General features: G+C 43.3%; 1 protein-coding gene across 2 annotated transcripts; it reads right to left on the bottom strand.

Annotated features, from left to right (window-relative positions):
- Positions 1-388: 388 nt before the first annotated feature.
- Positions 389-14,516, bottom strand: fancg (FA complementation group G). Of its 2 annotated transcripts, none has more exons than XM_056291104.1 (14): positions 14,430-14,516; positions 13,467-13,557; positions 13,219-13,344; positions 10,253-10,425; positions 9,579-9,732; positions 8,864-8,994; positions 7,717-7,863; positions 7,455-7,615; positions 7,219-7,285; positions 6,685-7,013; positions 6,557-6,597; positions 2,813-2,986; positions 2,596-2,710; positions 389-754 (listed from the first exon to the last, which is right to left on the bottom strand). In XM_056291104.1, exons 1-14 carry the CDS (start codon positions 14,490-14,492, stop codon positions 631-633), a joined length of 1,896 nt encoding a protein of 631 aa, XP_056147079.1. In that variant the 5' UTR covers positions 14,493-14,516; the 3' UTR covers positions 389-630. The 2 variants fall into 2 exon arrangements, with proteins under 2 accessions (XP_056147079.1, XP_056147086.1); XM_056291111.1 differs by having other exon boundaries at positions 389-732.
- Between the last annotated feature and the right edge of the window lie 5,391 nt (positions 14,517-19,907).

Raw genomic sequence — 19,907 nt, 5'->3', positions numbered from 1 at the left:
ATATTGAGGGACAGCTCAGGTTGGGTGGTTTGGAGACAAAGCGAGAGAGGCAAGATTGAGATGGCTTGGACATGTGTGGAGGAGAGATGCTGGGTATATTGTGAGAAGGATGCTGAATATGGAGCTGACAGGGAAGAGGAAAAGAGGAAGGCTAAAGAGGAGGTTTATGGATATGGTGTGCGAGGACATGCAGGTGGCTGGTGTGACAGAGGAAGATGCAGAGGACAGGAAGAAATGGAAACGGATGATCTGCTGTGGTAACGCCCAACGGGAGCACCCGAAAGTAGTAGTAGATAAAACTACATGCCAACAAGTAACCAATACAAACATAGTTCCAAACAGAAGTAGCACATGGTTTGTTATATGTTTATGTTCAAAGGCATTAAGATTGACTGTGCAATATCCTCATCTGTCTCTTCCAAGCCCACTTAAGTCCTTATTGGCCAAGTAGTTCCAAAGACACCCCCCCCCCCATCATACATAACACATACACTACCTGACAGGTTTACTACCAATCCTATATTCATTATCAGGGGCAAATTGATCAGCACTGTCATTTTCCCCCCTGCTGACTCAGTGGGTGCATGGTTGTATATTAGTATGGGTTTCAGTTCATAAGTCACCAGAGAGCTAATCCTGTTCAGTATGTAATGGTGTATTCTTCTTGTGACTGAGTTCCTCTATTCTGTGTCGGAGGTCAGTGGAGTCAAGCAAAGGGACAGACTGTGATTCCTGTAGGTACAGAGGAAAATTCCTGTAATACAAAATATTAACAGCGAGTTAATGTCAGGTAACAACCTAAAGCTCCCAGAGCAATCCCATGGCATGACTGATGTGCAACTTTTGAGGCAAGTTAATATTGACAACTAACAATCAATATTTCTCTCTCATTTGCTCTTTTGTTATGTGTTCATAGCTGAAATATAGACCCTGAACTCTAGATGATCAGCTAAGGTATGGCACACACTAGAACAGTGGTTCTCAACCTTTTTGAGGTCCTGGACCCCCTGCATATTTTTGATCTACCCTGAGGACCCCTCCACCTGATCTTGGGGGAGGGGTAGAAACTGCATTTTAAATTGCATTATAGCATTTATTCACTCTTTCGGGCAAAAATAAGAGCTTTTCAGTTAACAAAACAGAATTCTTATGCAGTAACTTTCAGATATATGTAACAAAACAGAATATGTATTCAGTAACTTTCAGATATATGTAACAACAGAATTTTTATGCAGTAACTTTTAACAATGCAAACGGGAGCGAGATCTCTTATTAAAATACAATAAATTACACTTGTGAAACAGATGTAATTAGAGAAAAAAGTCCTGTTACCCTTTATAGTTTAGGTAGATAAAGGTCTCAGTCACATTTGAGTAAAATAATCCTATTTCTATAAATGTCATAGGATCTTTTTTTTAAAGATATTTTATTTTCACGGACCCCTTGCAATTACACCACGGACCACTAGGGGTCCGCGGACCCCCGGTTGAGAAACACTGCACTAGAATATCCAATGAATGTTGAGATCACAGAACTGGTTCCTTACACGCCACTGACATCAGCACCTTTAGTTTCACAGGAATTAATATGATCCAGCATAACACCAACTGATCTAACAATGATGGCAGATGGCCATAAACACCTTGCTGTGCCGGAAATAAATCAATACATAAATGGAAAAAAAAATACAAAAAATTGATTGTAAGTAAATCCTTATTGTTTATATGTATTTTATCTTCTTGTGTCATTTCTCAAATTTTACAGTTTAAGCCTGCCACAATTCATACTAAACTCAGCTTTCATTGGCTAGTCTCTGCTCTGACAATGTATTGCTGATCGCTTAAGACTTTTTTTAAAACCCTCAAAAAAATGTCAAACAAATAAAATGAGGTCAGCCTAGATTGGCCTGTGAGTTGATTGAGGTAGATAATAGCCTTGTAGTCATGACCACCCGGGGCGAGACAAAGTCCACAACAATATTGGGGGGGGGGGCAAACCTTATAAGAGTCAAGTCTTTAAGATGGGGAGTCCAACTCAAGACCAATGGGGCCAAAATTTATGTAAAGATTGGCACCAGAAGATTGCATGTCTAATTAAACACTATGACTGAAACTGCAGTACTAATCTATTATTGTAGTAAAAGTCAAAATTTCATTACACTGTACTTATTAGTTAGGCTTATTTGTTCCTCCGCCAACACAGGAATGTTTCAGATTCCAATTTTCCGATGTTGCAGCGATATACGTTATTAAGAATGAAAAAAGAAAAATTAGATGACTAGATTGGATTTTATCAATCTCCTCAGAGGATGTTCGGTACTCATTTCAAAAAAAAAAAAGGAAATTAAAGTCTTGTACTCAACCAGCCTTGAAAAATTAGTCCACATTGTCCGAGAACAAGTCAAGTCCAAGTCATTATGCTGTTAAATCTGATAAGCTTGAATCTGTGAGCCCCGATCATATTTGCTGACTGTCAAGCCCAACCAACACTGTGATCAACTTCCCCCCCTCCAACTATCATGGCAAATCTGGGAGTAGATACAGTAAATTTACCTCTAGTGAGCACCCATCAGTGAACATAATGATAGTTTCTTACACTGTTAAGGACTCTGTGCTACAGCTCCATGTCCTTTTCCAGCAGGCTGCTGCTTCCTGTCTCCTCCCCAGTCGCCATAGCACCTCACCAAGCCAAAGCCCTGCACTCACACATTCTGGATCAGCCCAAATAGTGTAATGACAAACACAAAAGAAAAACGTTAGAAGATACACACAACATTTTAGAAGTCACAAGGTTGCAGATGTTGTTTATGTACCTGGGGCCATCTGTAGGCTGAGCTGGAGGTCCCTAAGTGCTTCTTTGAGTTGGTCCCTCTGCACAAAGATGATACCCCTACCAGCTAGGGAAAGCCCCTTTAACCTCTGGAGGGTATGCGTGTCAGACCTCTGCCTGCCAGCCATGTCTAAACAGGAGATCTGGGGCTGGAAATCTGTTGTTGAACATCAACACACATAATACCTCACCAACAAAATAAAATAACACCAGATTAGCCGATAATGCACCCTGATAACACGAACTAAAATAGAAGACAGCAGCTCCAGGGTAAAGCTGTACCAAATGTCTTTTTTTTTACATTCAAAGCTACTATTGAGGTTTGAGATCAAACGACGCTTCGAATGTGTCATCATATTTTATGATGTCATCATAAAACCCTAAAAAAAAACCCTCAAAGAAAATCCTCAATTTGAAAAAAGTGATTCATCAGATTAAATCAACTTTAATTAATATAACTCGTCAGTTTAGTAAACATAAATATGTATGTCAAGAGTGTGTTGGAGGTGAAGAGAGTGGCGGACACAGTGATGAGTATGAAGCTGGAAATTGAAGGTGTATTGATGAATGTTATCAGTGCATATGCCCCGCAAGTTGAATGTAAGATGGAAGAGAAAGAAGAATTCTGGAGTGAATTGGATGAAGTGGTGGAGAGGGTACCAAAGGAGGAGAGAGTGGTGATTGTAGTGGATTTCAATGGGCATGTTGGTGAAGGGAACAGAGGTGATGAGGAGGTGATGGGTAGGTGTGGTGTCAAGGAGAGGAATGTGGAAGGACAGATGGTGGTGGATTTTGCGAAAAGGATGGAAATGGCTGTGGTGAATACGTATTTCAAAAAAAGGGAGGAAAACAGGGTGATGTATAAGAGTGGAGGAAAGTGCACACAGGTGGACTATATCTTATGCAGGAGGCGCGATCTGAAAGAGATTGGAGACTGCAAGGTGGTGACAGGGGAGAATGTAGCAAGGCAGCATCGGATGGTGCTCTGTAGGATGACTTTAGAAATCAAGACGAGGAAGACAGTGAAGGCAGAGCCAAGGATCAAATGGTGCAATTGAAGAAGGAAGACTGTTGTGTAGAGTTCAGGGAGGAGTTAAGACAGGCACTGTGTGGTAGTGAAAAGTTGCCGGATGACTGGGTAACCACTGCAGAACAAGGGAGGGAGACAGCTAGGAAGGTATTTGCTGTGTCACCTGGACAGAGGAAGGAAGACAAGGAGACTTGGTGGTGGAATGAGGAAGTACAGGAAAGTATACAGAGGAAGAGGTTGGCGAAGAAGAAGTGGGATAGTCAGAGAGATGAATAAAGTAGACAGGAGTCCAAGGAGATGCAGCGTAAGGCAAAGAGAGAGGTGGCGAAAGCAAAGGAAAAGGCATATGGCAAGTTGTATGAGAGGTTGTATACTAAGAAAGGAGAAAAGGACTTGTACTGATTGGCTAGACAGAGAGACCGAGCTGGGCAGGATGTGCATCTGGTTAGAGTGATGAAGGATGGAGATGGAAATTTGCTGACAAGTGAGGAAAGTGTGTTCAGAAGGTGGAAGGAGTACTTTGAGGGGTTGATGAATGCAGAAAATGAGAGAGCAAGAAGGTTTGATGATGTGGGGATAGTGAATCAGGAAGTGCGGTGGATTAGCAAGGATGAAGTGAGGGCAGCTATGAAGAGTGGAAAAGTAGTTGGTCCAGATGACATACCTGTGGAGGGATGGAGGTGTTTAGGAGATATGGCAGTGGAGTTTTTAACAAGATTGTTTAACACAATCTTGGAAAGAGAGGATGCCTGAGGAGTGGAGAAGTGTACTGGTACTGATTTTCAAGAATAAGGGTGATATGCAGAGCTGTAGTAGTTATAGAGGTATAAAGTTGATCAGCTACAGCATGAAGTTATGGGAAACAGTAGTGGAAGCTACGTTAAGAGGTGAGGTGATGATTAGTGAGAAGCAGTATGGTTTCATGCCAGGAAAGAGCACTACAGGTGCGATGTTTGCTTTGAGAGTTTTGATGAAGAAGTATAGAGAAGGTCAAGAGTTACATTATCTTTGTGGATTTAGAGAAAGCATATGACAGGGTGCCGAAAGAGGTGTGGTATTGTATGAGGAAGTTGGGAGTGACAGAAGAGTGTGCAGGGTATGTATGAGGGAAGTGTGACAATGGTGAGGTGTGCGGTAGGAATGACGGATGGGTTCCAGTTGGAGGTGGGATTACATCAAGGAGATCGGCTCTGAGCCCTTTCTTGTTAGCAATGGTGATGGACAGGTTGACAGACAAGATCAGGCAGGAGTCTGCATGAATTATGATGTTCGCAAAATGACATTGTGATCCGTAGTGATTAGGGAGCAGGTTGAACAGAGCCTGGAGAGGTGGAGATATGCACTGGACAGAAGAGGAATGAAAGTCAGTAGGAGCAAGACGGAATAAATCTTCATGAACAAGAGAAGGAAGACAGCGGAATGGTGAGGATGCAAGTAGAGGTGGCAAAGGTGGATGAGTTTAAATTCGTGGGGTCAACTGTTCAAAGGAACAGGGAGTGCAGAAGAGAGGTGAAGAAGCGAGTGCAGGCAGGGTGGATTGGGTGGAGAAGAGTGCAAGGAGTGATTTGTGACAAAAGGGTACCAGCAAGAGTAGTGAAAATGAGACCAGCTATGTATGTTGCATGGTTTGGATACGGTGGCACTGAGGAAAAAACAGGAGGTGGTAGAGTTGAAGATACTAAGATTTTTATTGGGAGTGACCAACATGGACAGGATTAGGAATGAGTATAAATAAGAGGGACAGCTCAGGTTGGACAGTGTGGAGACAAAGCAAGAGAGGCATGATTGAGATGGTTTGGACATGTGTGGAGGAGAGATGCTTCGGTAGCCCCCAACAGGAGCAGCCTAAAGAAGAAGCAGAAGAAAAAGCAGAAGAAGAAGATTCGGCGGCATAAATACCTGTAGGCTAATCCAATAAGGACATGAAATAATGATGAAATAATAATCGCACCTTTAGGCTTTTAGCAACATTATGCTACGACAGAAATGGACATACCTGTGGAGGCATGGAGGTGTTTAGGAGAGATGATAGTGGAGTTTTTAATGAAAATTTTCAACACAATCTTAGAAAGTGAGAGGATGCCTGAGGAGTGGAGAAGTATACTGGTACCAACTTTCAAGAATAAGGGTGATATAAGGGTGTGCAGAGCTGTAGCAACTACAATGTTGATGGAGAAGTATAGAGAAGGTCAGGAGTTATAGTGTGTCTTTGTGGATTTAGAGAAAGCAAATGACAGGGTCCCGAGAGAGGAGGTGTGGTATTTTTAGAGGACAGGAAGAGATGGAAACGGATGATCTGCTATGGCGACCCCTAACGGGAGCAGCCAAAAGTATTAATAGTAGTAGTAGTGGTAATAGATGCTATGACAGAAATGGCAATATAATCAGAACATTTCAATGCACTGCACTTTTTTAGGATCATTAGCAATCTTAAAATGCTTCCAAACCGGTGAGTTCTTCATCTTTCTACAGTTAATGTTGGTATGAAAAAGTGATGACGTCTTGCGCGCCGAACGAATGCAGATATCTGCAACTGTACAGAAATACCCCATTGGTTTAAACAGAATGAATAGATAAAAAAAAGAAAAGAAAAGCTGAGCAGCATTCAAATGTTGGTTTATAATTTGAATGTCAAGTTACGAATGAAGCTTCGAACTATTCAGTACAGCCCTACTCCAGGATGCTGAAATTACTTACCTTTCTTAATAATATGCACCTTCACCAGCAGGTTGATACACCTTTGACACAGAACAGAATCTTTCTTTCAGGTTGTATACTATGAAAAGAGCAAATGAAAAAAATACAGATGTTTACATCTCTCTGACCTTGTGTAATGAGCCACGGCTTGTTTCCAGTTTTTCAGGTGGGTTTGGCAGTCGGCCTGGAGGAGGTATGCAGCTCCAACCCAGATAAACATATCCAGCCTATCTTGAGGTGAGCCAAGCCTATCTGGTGACAGAGACACAGGTTCACAGCCACTCTCCGGCAGTGGCTCCTCCAGTATCAGCTTCTCTGGCAGCAGCTCCAACGTTGTGCTGATGACCTCATCACAAAGAGTCATGCAGTCGGCAGGTCGTCGCGCCATAAGTAAAGCAGTGCCAGCCTCCAGATAGAGCTCAGGTGACCTGGGGAGGAGAGGGGCCGCAGTGCACACCTGAGACAGACAGCCAGAGCAAGAAGCTATCAGTCAGCATGGAGAGCAATTAATCTTACCTGAGGCAAATGCATTATTCCTACTTGTGAATGACTTGGGAATACACACAATACTCAGAGGAAGGTTCTACATAACTGTAATCCCGTAACTGAAATTCTTTGTAAACTTCTTGATTTCGTATGTTAGATGGTGATTGAGGACGTACTGTGTGTTTGTCATTTGACTGATAGGCAGCCAGAAGGTCCAGATAATGTTCCACACTTTCTGATACCCTGCAGAGACATTAACCATAGTCATTTACTTAAAAAAAAAAAAAATCTACCACAGTGTGTACTGCAGTGTGCACTGTTCTCAAATCAATCTACCCTTTGTGCTATTGAGTAGTATCAGCTGTAAAGGAGATTGACAGACAGACTCTAAGCTGCCTTCTGGTCTTCTCACCGTCCATGAAGAGCGCACTTCAGCGCCAGGCTGTGAAGTATGCTGAGGGAAGACGGGACTGAGAGCAAGCTGCTCAGAGACTGACTGCGGAGCAGTAAGGAAGAGGGGAGAAGATCAGCTCCAACTGGAGCAGGATCTGTGGCATGGGGCAACATCAGAGTCTGGAGAACAAGACAGGTTTAATATTTCAGTAGAGGGGTCTAGACACATGTAGTAATGAGTATATCTAGTGGGTATCTGCATATATGTGTGTGTTACCCACGGAATATAGTAGCTGTAGAGCTTGTATCTCAGCCTGTGTGTTGCCTAGATGTCTGTAGATCAACATGCTCTTGTGCAGAGCTAACACAGAGCAAGTGTCCATCTCTAAAGCCTTCGTGTAACACAGCAAAGCCATCTGGGGGCGGCCCTAGAGACACATGGAAAAAAAAACATTCACATTATTACATTACATTACATTAGTCATTTAACCGACGCTTTTATCCAAAGCGACTTACAATAAGTGCATTTAACGTAGGAAATCAGGAGAACTACTAGTCAACATAGGTCATAAGTGCATCTTCTCTCTAAACAACCATCTAAGAACAAAACCAGTGCTAAAGTAAAAGCACAAGAAAGATTTTTTTTTTTAAATGAGTGAATACAATTAATGCTAAGAGCAAGTAACAGGTTGGTAGTTCTTGAAGAGGTGAGTTTTCAACCTGCGCCGAAAGATGGGCAGCAACTCCGCTGTCCTGACATCAGTGAGGAGTTCATTCCACCACTGTGGGGTCAGGACAGAAAAGAGCCGTGACCAGGTCGATCGGCAGCAGGGGCTTCTGAGCGATGGGGCAACCAGGTGTCCCGAGGCAGCAGAGCGAAGTGGTCGGGCGGGGGTGTAGGGCTTGACCATGGCCTGGATATAGGAAGGAGCTGTTCCTTTCACTGCCCTGTAGGCTAGCACTGGAGTCTTAAACTGGATGCGAGCAGCTGCTGGGAGCCAGTGTAGGGACATGAGAAGGGGAGTTGTGTGGGAGAACTTAGGGCGGTTGAACACCAGACGAGCTGCAGCTTTCTGAACAAGCTCCAGAGGTCTGATGGCCGACGCCGGGGCACCAGCAAGGAGGGATTTGCCGTAGTCCGGCCAGGAGATGACCAGAGCCTGGATGAGCACCTGTGCCGTCTCGTCAGTGAGGAATGGGCGAATCCTCCTGATGTTATAGAGGAGAAATCTACAGGAGCGAGCAACCGATGCAACATTTGCAGCAAACGACAGTTGGTCATCCAGGATCACACCCAGATTCCTCGCAGTCCGAGTTGGCGTCACCACAGTGTTGTCAATGGTGATGGCCAGGTCTCCATTATTAGTAAATGCAAATACAAAAACATACTCATTATTGTCATATTGACTGTTTCTCTAGCATATGTACCATTCGGGCGAGGCAGAGGCCTGACAGGAGCTGCATGTTTGCTAACAGAGCTCTGGGAGCTGGAGGAAAGACACCTTTCTGGAGAACAGACAGAGCTTCTGAATACCGACCTTCATTCAATCTCTCCGCCCCTAAACAAAAGACAGCAAAACAGTATGGTAGATGCTTATAGTAAATGGCAGAGTTACAACCTCAAGCAGTGTACTAGTTGTTGTTTAATTCACTAAAAAAGTTGTTACACTCTAACAGGACATTTTTACCTTTAAGTGCATGCAACCCCTTTGAGGGTTCATGAATACTAAACCACCACTCCTTGTGGTTTCCTGAGACTCAGATCCACCAATTTCTAACTTTTAATTTTGATTTTAAGAATCATGTATGGTAATAATACTAGTATTATTTTAGATTTTTTTTTTCACTCTTTCCACTTTTAGTTTTGAGAAGTAATTTTTCTTGTTGAGACCAAGGTGAAAAGGTGACAGTAAATAATCACATCACCACAGCTTCTGTTATGGATTGCCTGATTCAGAACTCTTTTGGAGAAATGCATGCAAAAAGTGAAAATGTGCTCCCAAAATGGAATATCAATGTAGAGCTCAGGTCTTTTGCCAGCTCAAGTTCAAAGTGTTATTCTTCCCATTTTTATTTTATGATTCAAAGAACATTGTGTCACATCTCTAACATTCTAGAAACAACAACCCTGATTGATACAGACCTTGAGCAATGACAGTGCAGATCTGCAGTTGTTCATTTAGCACTCTGGGGTCCAACACCACATGGGGAATTTCAGGCGACTCAACCACTGCCACACACCCCCTCTCCTCTTCCACTGCAGCATCTTTTCCCTCAGACAAAACCCAAAGCTCTTCCTACATCCCAGAAAGGAAACCAGGAAAAAAAATCATATTCATTCTGTTAGTAACAGTATGATGAGTAATCTACTGTTATAGGAACATGAGCATGTAAAGCCCTTGCGTCAAAATCAAGGGGTGCATGTCTGTCAGATCTGGATCTCAATGCAACAAATGACCAAAAAACATTTTGGTGTAATAACTGATTCTTTATTAATTGGTCTTTAAATGTTAATTTCATTAATACAACTTCATCTGACGTTAACCATGTGTTGAAAACAAACAAAAAATATAAATTGTAGGGGCAACAATTTGCATGAACGCATGGACCCACACACAAATATGGCTATGACACTTAAGGGTTACATTATCAATCCACAATCCAACAGTTGACAGTGCCCGTTATGTAACTTATTCTGTGGCAATTCTTGTGAATGGTGAGTCATTCTCATTGACTGAGGCATGTCACATCACTGCAGTCTTTAAAACAACCCAGATTATTTCTACTCTGATGTAAGAAACAGATGCAATGCCACACCTGAAGGTCCTGAATGGTTTCCAATCTGCAAGTGGACAGCCAAATCGCCCACTGCAGACAGAGTAGCTGCAGGATGCAAGAACGCAAGGTTGATTGTTCCAGGGATTTGAGAATCTCTTGCCACAACACAGGCAGATCTGATGTCACTTGGTCACCCCCGATAACCTCCACAACTGGTGAAAAGGAGAGGGGTTTGTGGAGAATGGTTACTTGTTAAGAGGTGAAGTTGCAGTAACATTGGCACCATCCATCCCCCCCTTAATCCAGTTCAGGGATGCAAGGGGCTGGAGTCTATCCCAGCAGGCACTGGGCAGAAGGCAAGGAAACACAATCAAGAGATTGCCAGTAAAGCCCACACCCAGTCACTCATACATCATTCACACCTACAGGTAGGGCTGTGCAATATGACGATATATATCATATGATGACAGAAAACATCTGTCGTTTCATATTAAGCTCTCGTTTATTTTGTTGAGTCGCAAACCACACTCTTTATGGCAATATTTTTCTTCATTTGGATGACCCTTCCCGCTCTTTGCACAACATGGTCGCAGGAGGGAAATTTGCATGAAGGTAATACAAGCAATCATGGAGGACAGTGAACGTAACGCAGAATGGGGTAATTCCGAACAGAAGGACTCCGACCAGCCAGGACAAAATGAGGAGCTTGTACCTAAAAGAGGGGCTACTTCTATCATATGGACTGGTTTGGGTATGAAAAGTATGACACGGACCAGAAAACCGTACTTTGCAAAATATGCCGCATGCTGGTCTCCACAACAGACTCAAACACCACTAGCGTCTTTTACCACCTACGCAAGAATCATGTCAAACAGTACGGAGAGTCTACAGATGAGAGCCGCAAAAGCACAGTCAAGTGCTCAAAACCAACCCCGGACTCAGAGGTTACGAAAGGCTTTTGCCTGCGGCACACCTTATGTCAAAGAATCACAAAGATGGAAGGGGTTGCCGTTGCAACTTACATCTGCAAAGACATGGCCCCAATTTACACAGTCGAGAAACAGGGGTTTTGTGAGATGGTGCGAACACTCGACCCCAAGGTACACAATGCCAAGCCGATAACACTTCACTCAAGTTGAGTTGCCGTGTTATATCAAGAGCATTGAAGCATTGTTGCCAAATATCTATTTTGTTCATAGCACTTGGGTTGTTTTCATATAATGCTATAATTCAAACTTGAAAGAATATTTTGTTTACTTATGTCTTATATATTTATATTGTGAGCCTTATTTTGCTGCTATAGTTTAAACTTAAAAGTGTTAGATGTTTACATTTGGTATTTTATATACAAATATTTATGTATGTTAGGCCTGTATTTATTTTTGTTTGCCGCTACAATTCAAACAGTTCTACTGTTACAAAGTATTATATGATGGGTTTTATATTTTTGACCATATTCACATTTTAGGCCTATATTTATTTTGTTTGTAACTATAGTTGAAAAGTGATTTCTATTTATTGACCTTTTTATATTTAATACATTATTTTGTTACATGCTTAATTAAACATTTGCGCAAAGGTTCTAAATAAAAAGATAAAAATAATCAAATAAGAGTAAGTACCTTTTATTTGTCGAGTATATAATTCAAACTGTAATAAGAAATAGGCCTTTCCATATGGTCATTTTATATAAGCTATTTCTTCTTCTTTCAGTTTATTCCCTGTTTTTCAGGGGTCGCCACAGCAGATTTTACAGTTTCCATCGGTACCCTGTCAGGGATTTTATATAAACTATTTATTCATTGAATTTACAGAAAATGTGCTATATCGTGATATGTATCGTTATCCTGATATGAATGACCTATATCGTGATATGAGATTTTAGTCATATCGCACAGCCCTACCTACAGGCAATTTTAGAGATTCCAATTCATCTAAAGCTGGGAACACACCAGAAGACTTTTAAAGTCCTAATCGAGTGGAAAAAGACTCGGCAACACACATTTAACAGATGACTTTGCGGATGACAGTCGTAGACAAGTACAATAGTTCTGACTGTAGTTAGAGGTGCACACACTTGCCAATGAGCTCAGACCTGCCCAGATGCCAGTCGTAAAAATCAAACATGTTTGATATACGTAATTGTGACATCTCCAACTGGTCAAAGGCTTGATCAGGTGGTGAACGATTTGGATCTTAAACCTCCCACAGCCTACACGATAATGTGTGCCAACTGTCCTTGGTGGCCTGCCCTATTTTGCACAGACCAGTGCACACTCTTCACATCTTCAAAATCAGGCTTCATGGCTAAATTGTGTGTTCACGGCTTAACATGCATGTTAAATCTCAAACTCTCTTGTTTCTGTACTAAAGTATAATTCAGCCCATAATACTTTACTGTTCCTGCAACATTTCAACTGTCACCGATAGGAACCTGCTCATCTGGATCTTGTACAGCACATCCAAAATCATTGGCCTTCCCACCCCCAACCTATCAGACCTCAATAGCAAAGCCATGATAGAAAGAGCACTAACCATGACTGATAATACCACTCACCCCCTTAACCTATTCTTCACATTGCTTCCATCTGATGGTAGGTACACCAGGACATGGGCTGCTTTAAAAGGAGATTTGTTCCTTCTACCATTGAAGTGCAAAACTCGCTGAACCGCCAAACTCTTTGTGTTAAGGTATCGCTGTCCCCCTGTTCTCTCTGTCCCCCTGTTCTCTATGCACATTGTGAGGTAAATCTATGTTTACATGTATTCACTGTGAGGCTCTCTACAAAGGATGAAAACAAATATCCTCTTCTATGACAAAAAAGTATCTACCTATTAACTGTAGGAAAAAAACGGTGTCCGAAGGTAACCCATGCATACATGGGAAGAACATGTAAACTCCACACAGATGGGCTAGATTCGAATGAAGGACCTTCTTTAAACACTAAGACACCTTAACATACTCTTATCACACATTATAGTTTGTTCATCATTTCAGGGCAAACCTCTCTTCAGGCCTTGCATGAGGAGCAGCTCTGCCTCTGGAAATCGAGTCTGAGTAATTAAGAACACACAGGCATTATACACCACTGTCAGTTCCAGCTGGGAGTGATCTGCTGCAGCAGGAACACCTGCAAGTAAAGGGAAAAGGGGAGGAAAAGACATAGGAATGACAAGGCAAAATGAGGGAGGATGAGGAAATAGGGCTGAATCTATAGGAAAATAAACGTGACTTTCGAAAGAGATGCACAACCTTGGATTTTCTTTAAAAGCTTGTGAAACTCAGAGGAACACCATTTCAGTCTGCTCTGATTGTGGTCCCCACTATAGTTGTGTCCTTGTTGCTGAAAAAAACAAAACAAACTAAGCTGCTGTAGCTTAGTGTTAGATACTGGAAACTGTCAGAAAAGGACACGGTCTAACCAGTAGAATTCAAGTGTAGTCCTTTACTCAGTTAATATATTGCAATGTACAACATACAACACTAACAATTAGGTCCAGTCACTATCAATAAGCCAGTACCTACTCAGAAGTTTATGTACTAGCTAAACAACAATCCATCTAAAAAAAAACCCAGCAATCTTTCTAAACAACAATCTACCCAATATAATCTGTGCAATTCAGTGCAAAATTATTTGCTATCGTGCAATAGCACAAGTAACTATTGCAGCCTATTTACCGCACACCCCTATTCTGATACACCTGATACTGCTCATACTTGAATCTGCACTCCCACTTTTATACTTCATACATACCTACCTTTTATAGCCTACTTTTCTTACTTTTGTACTTACTTTATACTTAATACAGGCTACCTTTTATTGCTTACTTTTCTTACTTTTGTACTTACATGTTTACTTTTTATACTATTTGCTTAGATGTGTATATCCAATCTCATATTTCATTTACATTTATTTAAGCTTGCTGTGTGCATGCGCTATGTGTAACCGAGAGCCACATACCAAGTCAGATTACTTGTATGTGATCATACTTGGCTAATGAAAATGGACTTGACCATTACAGACCACATTCATGACTTTGGCGACACGTAAAGCAACAGCTCTATCCACTTTAGTACTGTCTGTGCTCATAGACAGCTTGCACAACGAGAATTTACCAGTGCTGCATTGAGACCGATATAAAGCATTATGACTAGCATCCACAGATTACAGATTCACGGCCCTCGCTGAAGAAAGTGAGCTAACTTTACACCCACGTTCCATTTCTTCACGACGTCGTTATTTTCTTCGGTCCATCTGTCTAGCAAAGTAATCGGCATGTTCACCCTGTTTATCCTGCTTGTCGTCAGGAGTCCTCGGCCGAAACGATATCTTCTTTTGAACGTTCCCTCACTGGGCTACGGAGTACAGGAAGTGACGTCACGTCATACAGTGGGTCTTTTTCGCTTGCTTACTGCCCCTCATCGGACCTAATGAGAAAGTGCACAGCCCAACTCTAGTCGTCCCCCCCCCGGCTGTCCACTAGATGACGCTATTTAGAAACGGAGGACATGTTCTGGAAACTTCAACGAAGGAAGGTATGACGACTCGTTTTTTTCACAGCCAGCAGACTCAAAATAACCAACTACTTTGTTTCATTGCTAGTTCATAAACTAAGTTGGTAACCCTTAACACACAAACACACACGCACACACACACACACACACATTCAATCACTCACACACACACATTCCCTCAATCACTCTCACACACACACACACACACACACACACACACATACACGGACAGATAGCCGCACCGTATGGGGGTGGAAAGTAAGGATGATTCCACATTAATAACTTTTTATTGGTCAGTGTAATATATTACCATAGGGCCCAAAATCCCTGGTGGTGCACTTGCACATAGGCATGCACATGACCTCCACTGTAATTCTTTATGAAAGAGTGTGGGTGTTGAGATGGCCCAACCTAAAAAAATGCAGCATTTTCTGTTGTGGTGGCATATCACAACACAAATACACATCCAAAGCGAGGTAACGCAATCCCGGGCCTTAATTGTATTACAGCTGAGTCATCTTTGTGTCTGCCAGGACAGCCGTTTTTTCCAATTTTCCCTCCCAAGGTGACTCCCTGTTTTTTCACCCTGGTCCTCTCTTCTCCTCTCTCTCTCTCTCTCTCTCTCTCTCTCTCTCTCTCTCTCTCTCTCTCTCTCTCTCTCTCTCTCTCTCTCTCGCTCAAGTCCATTCATCAATATATCACTTCACCCCCTCCCACATCTCCCTTGTCTCTTTTCAACACTTGCAGCACTCTCCTTTCTTCCTTCATCTTCTCGTATCACAGAAAGCTCCAAACAATACCTCTGTGGAAAAACAAGGGATACCCTCTAACCCTCACAACTTCTTAGTGACTACAGATGTCTATATTCACACACACACACACGCACGCACGCACGCACACACACACAAACACACACACACACACACACACACACACACACACACACACACACACACACACACACACACACACACACACAATATACAAACGGCATTCATAGTCTTCCTTTAACAGTTAAGAACAGTGCTGTCACACCACCGCAGCCTGTGCTGCCTCAACTGATCTGGAGGAATATTTGCTGTAAAGAGGCCAATTCTGATCCCTCAGCACCAACAGCACCTATTGATCACACACACACACACACATACACACACAGGGTGAGTGGGTTCACTCTGCATTTCTTAAAGGAGCAGTGAGAACAGTTAGTAATGTTCTGTCATCTCTCTTTTGTGGAGACTTGCAGCCTTCTGCAAGTCGTTTGTTCCCTCTGTAGTTTTACACAGTGCATAAATACCCTGTGTCTGCCATTCTCTGGTTCATTCGAATGACTCGTTTGAGAAATGTGTGCAAAATTGTTTTAGCCTGTCTTGGTATTACGTCGCCAATGTTTGAGATACTCTGACAGTCTCATTTGCTCCTATCACATCTTAGTTTCTTTGGGGGTTTGGTCATCCAAGACAGAAATACATGCCTGGTATTCCCTAACTCCACTTGCACATTGTATTATGCATGAGGACTGATGGAAGTGCAGTATTGGGTTGTGAAGTAATAAAGAACCATGTTCAATATTCGGAACTTGCTATCTCATGGTTTGAGCTAACTGTGACAGTATTGTTTTAAAGTCTTCTGTTATAATTTTGTAGCTGTTTCATTCCAGATAATTATGTACAATTGTATACATTCAATTCAATTTATTGTCATTGAAAAGAATGTGCAGGCACATGTTAAAAATTAAATAAGGGCTGTGGCTTTGCTAAACAGTGCAAGACAGACATAGACAAACACAGAAAACACAGTGTAAGCTATAGACAGATGAAGACCAAAAGCTGAAAATAAGTTTTAAAAAAAAGAGCACGAGTACAACACATTTAAAAATATCCACAGACATTCAGTGGGTAGCCAGGTTCAGGTGGGCAACAGCTTGTGGAAAGAAGCTGTTTTTGAGCCTGGTAGTGTGGGCTCTGAGGCTCCTGTAGTGCCTCCTAGAGCGCAGGAGGGAGAACAGTCCATGGTTGGGGTGGGTGGGATCTCTGCTGATGCTCAGACCCCTTCGAAGGCAGCATTGTCTTTTATGGCTGGGAGCTGGGTACTGGTGATATGCTGGGCTGGCTTCATGACCCGCTGCAGAGCTTTCTGGTCTACTGAGGTGCAGTTGCCATACCACACTGAGATGCAGCCGGTCAGGATGCTCTCTATGGTGCAGTGGTAAAAGTTGGTGAGAATTTTGGGGGATAGATGGGCGCTCCTCAGCCTCCAGGCTCAGCTTTTATGATTTTTCATTGGCAATAACGGCTGTGATCTGGTCAAAATTCAGTTACTTTCACTATTATACCAAAAAACTAAAACTATACCTTCAAATAATTGCTAGCTTTAATTTCCAAGACAGAATACCATCTGCTCTCGGGATGATGCAATGGCTACAATTATCAGAGTCATACCCCTCTGTAAAAAAAAGCTTTTACGGTGAGAGGAAGGTTTGAAGTCTAGCCATGTATATGACATGGAAAGGGTCAGGAGGAGAGATGAGAGGCCTAGCACTTGCCAGCGAGACCTTGTCCTTGAAGTGATGGAGAGAGAGAGCGAGAGAGAGGGAGACAGAGACAGAGATGTGGAAAACAGGATCAATGGACAGGTGCAGGACAAATAAAGTGAAACCAGTCCCAGAGGAATGAAAGACATCAGCCTGTGTGTGTGTGTGTGTGTGTGTGTGTGTGTGTGTGTGTGTGTGTGTGTATGTGTGAGAGAGAGCGAGAGAAAACGAGAGAAGAGAGAGAGAGAGAGAGAGAGAGAGAGAGAGAGAGAGAGAGGAGAGCGAGAGAGAGAGAGAGAGAAAGGCTTCATATAGAACATGAGAAACTTTGTGGTAGAGGGGAACATTTTGCAAGTCCTCCCTACTTCAAGGGGCTATTCTAGGGTAGGGACATAGATTAAGGGTTAAGGTTAGGCATGTAGTGCTAATGGTTAAAGTTAGGGGTAGGGGCTAAGGCACTGGTGGACTCAGTGGGGGTTCAAAGAAATGCTGCAAAAGTGCCCTCTTGGATGCCCCTATGGGAGATAAAACATGATTATATTCCCTCTTGGGTGGCCCAGTGTGCAAGACAATGTGATATAGTGCCCTCCCAGTGATACAGGGCGCCTTTCCGGTAGACAAAACATGTTAAAGTGCCCTCTAGGGTAGCCTTCCAGTAGACAAAACATGATAAAATGCTCTCTAGGGTGCCCATCCAGGTGGCAAAGCATGATTAAGTGCTCTCTAGAGTAGCCTTGCAGTGAACAAAAAGTGATAAAGTGCCCTCTAGGGTGGCCCTCCAGTGGACAAAACATGGTAAAGTGCCCTCTAGGATGTCCTTCCAGTGAACAAAAGGGTGCCCTTCCAGTGGATAGGCTTGATGAAGTTCCCTGTAGGGTAGCCTTCCAGTGGACAAAAAGTGATAAGGTGCCCTCTCGGGTTCCCTTCCAGTTGGCAAAGCATGATAAAGTGCTCTCTAGAGTATCCTTGCAGTGAACAAAAAGTGATAAAGTGCCCTCTAGGATGTCCTCCCAGTGGAGAAAAAGTGATAAAGTGCCCTCAAGCGTGTCCTTCTAGTGGACAAAATGTGATAAAGTGCCTTCTAGGGTGCCCTTCTAGTGGACAAAATATGGTAAAGTGCCCTCTAGCGTGCCCTTCTAGTGGACAAAATGTGATAAAGTGCCCTCTAGCATGCCCTTCTACTGGACAAAATGTGGTAAAGTTCTCTCTAGTGTGCCCTTCCAGTTGGAAAGGCTTGATGAAGTGCCCTCTAGGGTAGCCTTCCAGTGGACAAAACGTGATAAAGTGCCCTCTCGGATACCCTTCCAGTTGGCAAAGCATGATAAAGTGCTCTCTAGGGTAGCCTTCCAGTAGAGAAAAAGTGCCCTTCTAGTGGACAAAACTTGGTAAAGTGCCCTGAAGTGTGCCCTTCCAGTGGACAAACGGTGGTAAATTGCCGCTAGGGTGCCCTTCCAGTGGACAAAATGTGGTAAAGTACCCTCTAGGGTGCCCTTCTACTGGTCAAAGCATGGTAAAGTGCCCTCTAGAGTGCCCTTCCAGAAGACAAAACATGGTAAACTGCCCTCTAGCGTGCCTTTCCAGTGGATAAGCATGATAAAGCGCCCTCTTGGGTAGCCTTCCAGTGGACAAAAAGTGATAAAGTGCCCTCTAGGGTGCCCTTTCAGTGGACATAAAATGATAAAATCCCATCTAGGGTGCGCTTCAAGTGGCCAAAAACGTAGTAAAGTCCCCTCTTGAGTGTCCTTGCGGTGGACAAAAAGTAATAAAGTGCCATCTAGGTTGCCCTTCCAGTGGACAAAATGTGGTAAAGTAACCTTTAGGGTACCTTTCCAGTGGACAAAATGTGGTAAAGTGCCGTCTAGGGTGCCCTTCTAAAGGGGAAAAAAACATGGTAAAGTCCCCTCTAGGGTGCCCTTCCAGTTGACAAAACGTGACAGCGGACAAAACATGACAAAGTGCCCTCTAGAGGGAGCTTTTTCGGGGGACACAACATGATAAAGTGCCCTCTAGGGTGCCCTTCCAGAAGACAAAACATGATAAAGTGCCCTCTTGGGCGCCCTTCCAGTTGGCAAGATGTGATAAATTGCCAATTGGTGGTCTATTTCGCTGCCCACCAACATGAAGATCGCCGGTTAGAATCCCCGTGTTACCTCTGGCTTGGTCAGGCGTCCCTACAGACACAGTTGGTCGTGTCTGCGGGTGGGAAGCCGGATGTGGGTATGTGTGCTGGTCGCTGCACTGGCGCCTCTCCTGGTCGGTCAGGGTGCCTGTTCAAGGGAAGGGGGAACTGGGGGGAATAGCGTGATCCTCCCACACGCTACATCACCCTGGCGAAACTCCTCACTGTCAGGTGAAAAGAAGCAGCTGGCGGCTCCACACGTATAAGAGGAGACATGTGGTAGTCTGCAGCCCTTCCTGGATCGGCAGAGGGGGTGGAGCAATGACCGGGACAGCTTGGAAAAGCGGGGTAATTGGCCGGATACAATTGGGGAGAAAAACATGGGGTGGGGGGGGGGAAATGCCCTCTAGTGGGCCCTTCCAGAGGACAAAAACACGATAAAGTGCCTTCTGGGTGCCCTTCCAGTGGACAAAACGAGACAAAATGCCCTCTAGCGTGCCCTTCCAGTGGACAAAACATGATAAAGTGC

This window comes from Lampris incognitus, chromosome 1 (assembly GCF_029633865.1).
Source record: "Lampris incognitus isolate fLamInc1 chromosome 1, fLamInc1.hap2, whole genome shotgun sequence".
In the NCBI taxonomy this organism is placed as follows: domain Eukaryota; kingdom Metazoa; phylum Chordata; class Actinopteri; order Lampriformes; family Lampridae; genus Lampris; species Lampris incognitus.
Note: the sequence above shows the minus strand (reverse complement) of the source record. Positions and strands in the feature narration are given on the sequence as shown.

Bases quoted from the DNA above. Each gene is read 5' to 3' on its own strand.
- fancg (XM_056291104.1), bottom strand. From the start codon at position 14,492: ATGCCGATTACTTTGCTAGACAGATGGACCGAAGAAAATAACGACGTC. The intron at 7,864-8,863 runs GTACATATGCTA...ATGTGTCTCTAG, and splicing joins GCCTCTGCCTCGCCCGAATG to GGCCGCCCCCAGATGGCTTT. The intron at 2,711-2,812 runs GTACATAAACAA...GGGCTGATCCAG, and splicing joins CAGCCTACAGATGGCCCCAG to AATGTGTGAGTGCAGGGCTT.